The sequence below is a fragment of the Corvus moneduloides genome, chromosome 2, assembly GCF_009650955.1.
Source record: "Corvus moneduloides isolate bCorMon1 chromosome 2, bCorMon1.pri, whole genome shotgun sequence".
NCBI lineage: Eukaryota > Metazoa > Chordata > Aves > Passeriformes > Corvidae > Corvus > Corvus moneduloides.
In genome coordinates, this window is record NC_045477.1 from 57,283,122 (window position 1) to 57,294,843 (window position 11,722).

The window sequence follows — 11,722 nt, forward strand, 5'->3', positions numbered from 1 at the left end:
GCACCACCGCCACGGGTGGTGAAGCAGCCACACGTTTCCTAAGGGGTGGCTCCCGCCGTGTTCCCTGCGGCTCCCGGCGGGATCGGCCCCTCTGCCGGCTCCCCGCGCCCCTGGGCTCCCTCAGGCCCCGGGCCGGCGCTGCCCGGGCGGTGGCGGGGAGCGGCGGCCTGAGGGCGGCGGCCCTGAGAGCGCTGCCGGTGCCGTGCGGCGGCCGCAGCAGCTCGGGCGGAACGCGGGAGCGCGGCCTCAGGCGCTTAAGGCGCTCTTGAGGTGCTTTCAAGACTTACGGCTGTGCTCGCAAACCGAGGATCTGCCGTGCAGAGAAGCCGAAGATGGAATAAACCATCGCAGTGGTTTATTTTATGAGGTTCTGCAAGAAAAGTGTTCTAATTCTCAGTGATGAGCTTTGAGTAACCTGGTCTTGCTGATTCAAAATGAACCAGATCAAATGAATGTATCGATCTGCAATCCCACGGAAAGCCCTTTAATATTATTTTATCAACAGGAACGAAACGGATTGAAGCTAAACAATTCACTTCTTCTTGTCCCTCCAGTTTTTCACATCTGCTTAAAATGGCCTAAGCAAAATTCCCCACCACTAGCTGAAGTTGGATGAAACGAGTTTTTGAGCAGCAGCAGTCACAGGTGTCAGACATAGAAAAAAGCAAAACAGTTCTTTTTCCAATTGCAGGTAATAAACCTTGTTTAGAGTAGTTTAATCAATTATTTTTCATTAGCTGAGGAAGTATCTTCATGAACGAGAGAAGCTGATGGTACTTAATGGGTGAGTGCATTTAAGTGTAAGGCAGCTATTCTGTTCATGTGTGTGGCATTTAGGCTCAGCCAAAACTGTGAGTATGTATTTCATTTGTAAGGCCACAACACAGCTACATCTTCATTACAGCAGGTGAAGTTTTTCCAAGTTTGTACTTGGAAAAAAACAAACAAAATACTGAGCTGGACCCACAAAGCAAACCCACAACAACTAAATGCAAAGTTAGAGCTTTTTGAAATTTTTTTAATGGTAATTTCCTAAGAAATATTGAGGGAAGGATTTTTAAAACTATTTTTTCTTTTTGGCAGATTTCTCCAGACCTATAGAATTTTTTTCTTACCGTATTTTTTGACACAAATTCTTTTTTTCACCCCTTATGTTTGAAGTGGGTATTCTAAGTAGTCATAAATACTGGCTATTATTCAGTACTATTTTTGTAGAACACTGGATGCGGTGTAGTTTGTGTGAAAAATCTGTGGTCATTTCTTTCCTCATTTATTAAGCTTTCAATTATTATTTAACCTTCAAGATCAAATTTCTGTTGAGAAACTTAACTTATAAGTCTGAGAAAAGATGATACCAGTTGATATTTTTGAGCATGGAAGAAGGAAATGGAAGTAGTAGAGTTCCAATTATAATATCTGTGCATAGCTCTACAAACTAAAATAATTGATATCTGAAATTTTTCACAAAGATAACATTTCTGAAGTAGGAGTGAAATCTCTGTATTTCTTAGGATGTCAGTGACAGGCCACACATTACAAGAAGCTTTGTCGTAATCCTGTAATATAGCCTGATGATGCCTGCAATACGTAATTTGTGATCAACAATCTTAGAAACGTATTTGTTTTAAAAAGACCCACAGAACTTTAAAGCCCTAGGTAATTACAAGCCCCTTTCCAACCTCTGATGAATCTGTGATTTTTTTATGATGGGTTAAAGTACTACTTCCTGGTTTTTGTTCACTTCTCATCAGTGAGATTATGTAGAGGAGTTTTTAGGACTAGATACACTATTTCTTGCGGGAGTTGAAAATAGCTGGGATTAATTCAGCTCTCAACTACTACTGTGATGAAGGCAGGATAAAAACCTCAGCTCGAACAGTCTAGTTAAGCTTCATCACCTGACACACTCCTCTATGTGTTTGTGTGGGTTTGCAAGGGATTTTTTTGCCGTCTTTAGTTATTTTTAGTCTGATTAGGACTTCACCAGGTTTCATCTCTAAGCAGACATTAGGATTTGGTTTGATTTGCCACGTCCTATATATCTTGTAAATGTGAGGAACTTAATAGTGAGTCTCAAGGATATCTTACTTCATATTTTTAGACTCAATCTAAGGGGAGAAGACTAAACTAGTATTCTTGCGTTGTGCCTCTAAGGTGATGATAATAAGAAATTTAACGTCTTCCATTCAAACCCACCTTAGACAAGTGAAAAGAAGACACTATTGAATTAGAGTGTTTAACTAGCCACTTCATATCTTCCCCCAAAAATGTTCTTAGTTGAACGCTGAAATATTTTACAGCAAAGTGCCAGGAACTAGAAAAAGAAATGAATTCTATTCTGTAGAAACAAAGACAACAGAAAGGGAAATACATCTGCAAGATGATGCCATAGAAGTGACACAATATCAGTTGTGAAAATCTGGAGGCCCAAGTCAGAGTGCTTGTATTCTGAAAATTTAAAGTCTGAGGTGTGATGCAGAAAGAGTAACCAAGAGGAGTTTGAGATGATACTTGCAAGAAACAATGAATATCGGAAAAATAAAGGAACATAACATGTGTTTTGGAGATGGAAAGTAAAATGCCAGTTATGATTGAATTGCTAAAGAAAGCTGTTGTGAAGAATAAAGACAAAGAAGAGGAGTTAATGGTGATCTTCAGAATCAGCAGAGGATCTGTTATAAAACAAGTGCAGGTACTTTATTTCCTTTTTGATTATTTCATTTTATGGGAAATAATTTTGATATAGTTAATCTAATCTATTTTGCTAATATCTTTCTATGGTTCATGAGGGACTGACTACAAGGAAATATAGGTAATTCATAATGCTGTGTTAATTGAAGAAATCTTTACTTCAGTATGCAGTGAAAAATATCATCAGCTATTGTTATCTGTGTAATATTTGTAAAAAACAGGTTTGTATTGTGTGATCTAATGAACTCAAATATGAAAATATTACAGAGCTGTAAATTAAGCTTTTATCCTTTGGATAAACTTTATATGGACACTTTTCAGAATTCTGTGGGAAGATTGCCATAGTGTTGCATTTTTCAGGTAAAATACAATATCCTTTTAAACTTTGCTGTCAACAAATAAATTTAAATTTTGAGCTGTTTGCAGCAGGAGGTAGATTTGATCGAGAAGGTGATATAAATCTAGAAGAGAGGAAAAATATGTCTGGTGTTCTAATACTAACACTGTTGTTTTCACTTGGCCCAATTGCAATTTTTACAAAAACAACCCCATAGGAATTTTTCTTCCAATATATGGACAAACACAAGGATGAAGTTGACATGGGATCAAAGATCTTCAACTTTTGATGTAACTTACTTTTACTGAAAATTGATGTGTACTCTGTTAATGTAAATTGATGAAAATTTGTTTGTACTACAGATTCTTCAATATTGATTACTAAAAGCTAATTAACATTGTACTTTTTCTATGAGAAGAAAAAACATATCTCAAATATTACATTAAATAGTCTTCCATTTTGCAGTAATTACATTTTAAACAAAGACCACCAAAATGAGCTCAAAGTCCTGTATTGTTGTAGCTTTCGTGATTTCATATCAAGAGTATATATTCTTACAGGTCTAAAAAACGCTATAAAATACTTAATAAGTAATTTCTAATTACGCTTTCAAAATAAACATTTTAATTAGCATTAATAGGTTTATTGTGAAGTTGTTTATTATAGATCTTGATCTCATCCTCTCTTAATTGAGACTGTTAAAATGAGACATTTTTAATAAGTTTAATAGATGTGCTGTGCAACCTTTCAGGGAGTGGATTTCTGTATCTGCTTGCATCTGCAGGAAGAAATCACACTTTTAAAAGCGAAATCACAAACATTGAAGATGTCATCAATAAAAAACAGATCTGCTGGAAGAAGAGAAGAAAGACATGCTAAGCTTAGAAAAGAAATTGAGGTGAGTCATTTGAATAAAATTAATTGCAGTTCTCCTGACAGAAGGTAGATAGTGCGAATGAAGGTATGAAGTTACTCTTATACACCATGCGTTGGCTATACATGTTCAAGTATGTGCAGTAATGATGTGGTCTTAAATTCTGGGTGCTGGTAGTCTTTCTGAACTCAGGCTTAATTGTAAGAACATTTCCATTCTGAAGTCTTTTAAGAAGAAGTTAATCTGTGAACTTTTGGGAATATTCCCTAAAAGAAAGAGGTCACTGGTAGTAAAGCAAAATGCAAAATGCACATTTTAAAATTTCCTGTTCAGTACTTCTGAAATACTTTACATTCACTGCTGACTTGATTATTCATGACTTGATACTCATCAGTGGAAGAATCAAATGCACCTAGAAAATGGACTTCCATGAATCTCCCTAATTTGAGCTGACATTAAATTAGGAATAACATAGCAGATCCTAATTAGCTGACAAGGTAAAATTCCTTATCAGTAGTTAAAACCTTCTCTTTTAAACAATTGAACTATATTTTTTGTTTTGTTCCTTACTAAAATACCCTGTATGATTAGATAATTTTTTCATTTAGTTTCATAAATGAGCAAAGCTTAAAATATAAAGATTACCCTGATCTAAGGTTATGTCTATTGCCCATTGTAAAATGTAGGAGGAAGAGAGGATCTTTTTTTTATGTGATAGAGAACAGAGAGAATTTTTTCACCTGAAAAGCACAATTTCAGCTGCTTTAGAATAGGTCTGCTGATCAGCATTTGAGAAAATATTCTATTACCAAGGCAACATCATCCCTAAGAAAGTTCTCTAAACCTAAATTTAAATTAGGTAGCCTAAAAATAATGTTCTGTTCTGTTATCAAAATCAATTTAATGAAATAGTGAAGGTTAACCTGTTCTTCAGTTTTTGTATTATATGAATTTTTTGTCTCAGAAGGAAGCAGCTTCAAACCCAAAACCCTTCAGGGTATTATCTTTCTGTTAAGAACTCTCCTGAAAACAGTCATTTTTTTTAATATAAGAACTGACAGTGGATAGACAGGGACATTTATACCCAGCAGTCCTCAGCACAACTTGTGTGAAAGAAAACTCAAGCACAGGAATAAAGTGAGATACTAGGCACATGGATGAGGTTTTATTGAGCTGCAGTGGTGGAATTCAGCTACAGGACTGCTTGACATCTGATGTAATTGTTAGGAGCATCCAAAGCGAGAGCAGCTAGGATGGTGAAGGACCTTGAGGGGAAGCTTATGAGGAGCAGACTGAGGTCACTTGGGCTGATCAGCCTGGAGAAAAGGAGACTGAGGGGAGACCTCATTGCAGTTACAACTTCCTTGTGAGGAGGAGAGGCAGGCACCTGATCTCTCTGTGGTGACAACTGACAGGACCGAGGCAATGGCCTGAAGTTGTGTCAGGGGAGGTTTAGGCTGGATATTCAGGAAAAGATTCTTCCACCCAGAGGGTGGTTGGAACAGGGTCCCCAGGGGAGTGGTCACAGGGGAGTGTTCCCAGCACCAAGCCTTGACAGAGTTCGCGGAGCATTTTGGACAATACTCTTAGGCACATGACACTTGGGGATGTCCTGTGTAGGGCCAGGAGTTGGGCTTGATGATCCTGATGGGTCCTTCCAACTCAGCATATTCTGTGACTCTGACTCTTAAAGCAGCCTGTGGACCTTCTCTTTCTTTCCTGAGCACCAGCCCCATCACCCATATCTTGAAAAGCAGATCCTGTTCCAAGCCTTGGACAGGGATGTCAGCAATAAATCAGGGTGGTTATCTGTTTAGGGTCAAAGCTTCAGTCATAAGGACTAATTCAAGATATCCACAAATAATTGAAAATTTGTTGTTATGTAAAAGTAATAAAAAAAAAAACCAACCTGAAAGACTGTCTATTCCCTTGCTGACGTCTTTCCCCAGGTCAGTGTGTGATCTATATTACTCTTGGCAGATGCTTGCCTATCCTGTCCTTAAACAACCCTGGTGGTGGAGATACCACGAGTGCCCAGACAATTTTTTTCCGGTATTTGACTTTCATGTACACAAGACCCAATGAAAAGCACAATGTTGTCTCTCCCCAGTCTCCGGTAAGCGTATTAGTGCTCCCTCCCTCAGCAGATGTGCCAGACTGTTCCAAATAATGCCAGAGACTCATTTCTAAAAAAAGCAGATAATATTGATGCTTTAGACAATAGATATTTCAGTGTCATACAACGTAGTCCTGGTGATGCAGATGCCCCAGGCACTCATTCAGATGAATGAATCTGACAGCTTCCCTTGAAAAGTTGCAAACAATTATAGTGGCCAGTGAGGTAACATGCAGGAAGACAAACCATCACCTATAAAAGAAGGCAGTGTAATTTATAGAGTACCAGTGAGGAAATTTCCTAGTTATTTGTGAAATTTAGGCAGCGAGATTTTCAGGAAGTCACTGGCAGTGCTGTGGTTCTGATGCAGCTGTACACCATCATGTGCATGTGAAATACAGTGTAATAATGCTCAATAAGCAGACACAAGAATAATATACCACTACCACTCATATGCCATTTACAATGGTAAGTAAGCCCAAATTTCATTAAGGGAATTCCTGCTTATTTCCATTTTTATTGTAGTGAATGTTTCATTCTTTTTACATTTTAAGAATGGTATTTCAGAGTATTGTCTGCAGTGGCCATTCTTCTCTGCGCAGGCAGCAATGAGCGCAGAATTGACAGTCCTGCATTGCCGCAGTATTGCCTAAGGAAAATGTACCATTTTAAATGCAGTGCAGCTACAAAGGGCTACTACAGCCATCGAGGTTACCTCATTCTCTATTCTCATTTATATACCAAAACATGCTTGTCAAAGAATGAAAATATCTTCTTTCTCACCTCTCCGTGTGGAGCCTGAAATCTCCATGTGCAAAGCCTTTGCCAGAGCTGTGACATGTGAGTCCTGGGTGGTAGTTACTCTGTTAAATTTTAGACATCTACAGAGCAGATACCCACACTGAACTCTGCACTTAAGGTTTTAGTAGAACATAGCTTTTCTCTTCCTTAATGGGAAAGTGAGGCATGATTCATGTTGTCCTAAACCAGCCATCTGAAATAAGTCAGATGAAAAGCTTCCTAGATGTCTCTGTCTGTTCAGTAGCTAAAAGTAAACGTGGAGTGACTTGGTCAAATGCCAGAATATAATACTGGGACAGAATCAGGTGAGCTGAACTCACCTCTGTAAATAGTTTTACTTGAATGAAATTTTGAAGTGATTTTTTTTTTTTTTTTTAGGTACAGAATAAGAGATATGATGCTATTTTAAACGTTGCATTGTCAACTGAACAAAGTCCATTCAAATAAAAGACGATGGCACTGGAACATCAGCAGTTGGAGAAGAAGGCCGCAGAACTAAGAAAGTGTCTTGGAGTAGCAGAATTACAAAACATCATGTGACAAAAAAGCTAGAATGTGGGTAATCTTTTCCAGGCAGGGCAGCTTTTTTTTGTGGAAATGCTACAAATTTTAAATAGCCTGATAGCTGGGTCAGGCCTCAGGGATTTCTTTCTTTTTTTGAAGTTTTGCTCTCTTTCGTTTTATGGCCTCAGCTAATAGCCACAATAATAAGTTAGCTGTTCAGGAATAACTTAGCTGTTAGGAGGAAAGTTACTGACGCTTCAGGTGTTTTCAAAATATGCGTCAATTTTTATCTAAAAAAGTTACTTGAAGTCAACCAAACAAGATTTGGGAAGTTCCTTTATATTTCATTTGGTCTCTGAAGATTGGGATATATATGCTGCTTTTCCTGCAGAGAAATAAATACTGGTGTATATTCGCACTCCTGAGGGACCAAAATTCTTTTATCTTTTATCCACATCCCTTTTTATTGCAACTTGCTAAGGAGCTCTGAAAGCTTTGATGGCCTGTATTTTGTTGTGTGGGAAACTCATATAGAAGATGTTAGAGTCTGCCAGGATTTTCTGGCATGGGGGACAAAGGGGACAAAGGTTGTCCAGCTATAAAAGGCTTTGGAACAAGTACATTTGGAACTGGGCTCAAATAATCTGACCTTCAAGTGGTCTAATAGATGTTTAGTGAAGAGGTGTGAGTAGGTAAAGAGAGTTCCACATCTGGAAAGCTTTTAAAATGGAACAACTTCACCCTCAAGAAATAGACATGCATTATAGATGATTGATGATAGAGGAATTATTGTCTAGAGGATTTTAACTAATTCAGCCATCTAACATCTAAGTGCTTAATGATCTAAGATGACTCAATATAAATGACAACGTATTAAAAATTCTTGTTAAAATAGTAGTGAACAGTAGCCATTTTCCTTTACCTTCTTTTTATTATATGCTTGGCATTTGAAGAATTTACAGTACTTTCTCTACTCTTACACTTAAGGTAGTAGTTCTGCTTGGACATAACTTGTAATGTTTATCTGTTCTATGAAAGTAGCTTTTTATTTAGGGTGTTGTCTTGAATAATTTAGATTTACCTTTACTCATGAATATAAAATGAAGACTGTTTACTGTGAAAAATATTGAACCGCTTATATATTATCTTAGGAAAGAAAAGCTTAAAATGCAGTACTATTATTATCTTCATATATTAATGTATATTTACATTTCCCTTAATATTTTATTTCACTTTATATAAAGTTATTTTAAGCAATATCCTGATTCATTAAGGCTCTCTCTCAACATTTTTAGTCCCTCAAGTCTTTTGGCTCAATCTTTTTCCTTTGCAATAATATCAACCAGGCTTCTTTCATTAAAGCAATAAAGTAGAAATAAAAACTTCAATATCCTATGCTATAGTAACAGTATGTCCTGAATATTGAGTCTTATTGAGTATGTAGTGGATTACTGTAACATTACAACTATTTATCCCTACACAGAGCAAAATAACATCCATTTTATGCATGTGTCTTCCAGAAAGGGTCCAAACCTGAAAAGTTGGAGAATTTACTGTCTTATTGTTAGTTTCAGCATTTAACTACTCTTCTTTTATTTTGCATGATTCCTAATGTCAGTTTATTCATCCATCAAGTGAAACGAGTCTACTTTACCTCAAGTATAATGACATAAGTAAAAATACTGATGTGCTGTCTTCTTGAGGGGTTAAATAATTCAGGCCTTCCAAATCTATTGCTTGCCAGATCCGGCCAACAGTTTTAGCTTAATGTATCCCCCCCAAAAGCAGTACAACATCCAACATTTTTGGGGTATTAAGACTATGTACCCTTAAGTATGCCTTTTACCACTGATATTATCTTGTTTTCATTTTCAGTTTCTAATTATTTCTGCTCCGGAACAATTAATGCATCAAAATTGTGTTTTCATATTAGCCACCGCAAACGACTTTGACTAAGTTCACTTTGACATCTATTGCCATGGTTTCTGATAATCACAGTTTAGCCTTGCATTTATTACCAGTTGGAAACAGCTCTAGCAAACAATACAAACCTTCTAAGGAAACAAAAATATCACACCTTTGTTTTTCTTTCTGACCAATGAAGATGTTCATTATTACTTCCCTGGGTATTAGGGCAGTTTCTGCATATCAACAAATGTACAGAATGACTCACTCATCTCAAATAAATACTTTGAACTTACATCTTCCTTGTTCCTTTTCATAAATCTCAGTAATTTTCAGTATCTCAAATTAATTCTATGCTTCTTTGTACATGTTTTGAAGTTGTTTAATATAATTTAACTGAGGTGCATGCAAGGGCTGTGTATAGTACTCTCTTTACTGCTACACCTGGGGGAAATGTTCCCTTCTATAAAAACACCTTCCTATCATCCAAGGTCTAGGTTGTCTTATGCTCTTTTTTGCTCTTTGCAAGAGAGCCCATGTTTTTGCCTACTGGGACCCTTGACCCCTTCGTGGTATCTCAGCTACCAAAGGTGTATTCCTCCTTTTTCTTCCGTGTAAAACTTGCTTTTTCAGTATACATACTTGAACTATAGATACATTTTGTGGCAATTAGGCTGAGAAGCTGAGGTGTACTTTAATTTCCAAAGCTCCCTCCATTTATATGGGGACACAGCTAAACCATGGAGCAGCTCCTTTCTGGCTTGAAGAGATGAGTTTCTTGGTAAAACTAAGATGTGAATTGGAAGGAATCACAAATGGCCAAGGGTCTTTTTGAGACAGAGTTCAGCTATTACCAGGGAATCCCCAGTAGTTACCAGAGCATTTGAGAAACAACTTAGTCCATTTAAACATGTATATTGAAAAAGTAAGTTTTGTTACATACATACACTTATTGTTGTTGTCATCCCACATCACTGTCCTAGTTAAATGCCACAATTATAATCTCTCATACCACATAAACACGTCATTTGTGTGTTTAACTCAACTGCTTTAAAACATGAGTTGATTCATTTTTAATCTTGGAAGATTTGTCCTCAGTTTCCACCAAACTTCTACTTTAGCCACGACTACACCTGAAATCTGTATTCAGTGCTAAACACCACATTTTTGGAAGATCAGGCACATTTTGCACATCTATATAAAACAGAACTTTGTATTGCAAAGTACTTACATGTTTTCCCAGGTGCAGCATTTCAAATTTAACATTCAGTGTTCAACAGAAAATAAATATAAGAAAGGTATAAACGTTTTACTAGGGAATTACAGGTAATTGGGAGAAAATCTCATCCGGGGAAAAAAGTCAGCTGAAACAAGGAATATAAATTACTGCCTACTCCAAACTATTCTGTACAACAAATGGAAAAAAAGAGAAGTGTATGTAGCTTTTTGTAACAATGTCTAGTTTCAACAAATCCTGGCAACCTGCTGAGGCATATTTTCTTGGTACAACATTGACAGTAGCAGTTTGATTTCAGGGCATTTTTTCCCCCTTAGCAACAAGCAGAGACAATGGAGAATGGTTTATTGTTTTTGGGAAATAATTTAGTGAATGAACTCTGTATTCTTATTACATGAAGCTCTCCCAGCTCCTGTTGGGGAACTGTGCTGCCAAACCCATATCAGTCATTTCTGAGGACTGGTGTGGAGCTAATGGAAGAATTCCTGGCTTCAGTGCTCTGCAGAGAATGGCAAGAGGAGTGACTGCCCACTCTGAACAGCAAATCAGCAATGAGCAGTGGGCATGTAAATAACTAAGTGTGGGAAAACTTACCAAGCAGCGAGTCCTACTCACTCAAAGGAAAACTTTAAAGCACAGGAAACTGGATTTATTCCAACAATATAGTGTGAATGAGTAGGAGAATACTGGGGGAATTCCACACTTGACAGGGAAAATACACAGCTGTTGAATCACTCATGACATGAAGCAAATGTACTGATATTTGATAAAGGGAGGTATTTTCCCATGCTGTAAGCCGATGATCCACAGGAAACCCTTTCATGTGATGCAACAACCTCAGGTGCTGGAAGCAGAGGAAATGTGTCAGATAATGCAGACATACCTGCTAAAATCACTGCTCTCGTCAAGGCTGCATCAAATAAACAACAGAACAACAGAACAACAGAGGAGGGAAGGAGGGTTGGGGATAGACACCAGTGCTGTGCTGCTTTGCCTTACAGTTTGCTTTTTCCCTCAGGAGAGTCACTTGCAGAGCTGTGTGTATGAGTGTGACAGTAGTGCATGATATTCTACCACAGTTCTTACATGATGCTTCAGAGGAAGAGGAATCATGGCCACATCATGCATTGATGGTACAACATGCTGCTGAGGGCGGGAAAAAAACCAAATTTCCAAACTCTTGCCTGATTTTCTGAAATGCATTAATATATCGTTACCAAAGTAATTATTAGATCCTTTGTTAAAATGCTGCTGTAG

At 37.5% G+C, this 11,722-nt stretch overlaps 1 protein-coding gene across 1 annotated transcript; it reads left to right on the forward strand.

Moving 5' to 3' along the window:
- Positions 1-257: 257 nt before the first annotated feature.
- Positions 258-9,483, forward strand: CCDC122 (coiled-coil domain containing 122). Its single transcript, XM_032099802.1, is given in 11 exon segments — positions 258-610; positions 613-691; positions 2,301-2,339; positions 2,342-2,406; positions 2,408-2,437; positions 2,439-2,562; positions 2,565-2,692; positions 3,813-3,926; positions 7,198-7,229; positions 7,231-7,283; positions 7,286-9,483. Coding segments are annotated over 11 exon segments (900 nt in total). The 5' UTR covers positions 258-448; the 3' UTR covers positions 7,360-9,483.
- The last annotated feature ends 2,239 nt before the right edge of the window (positions 9,484-11,722 follow it).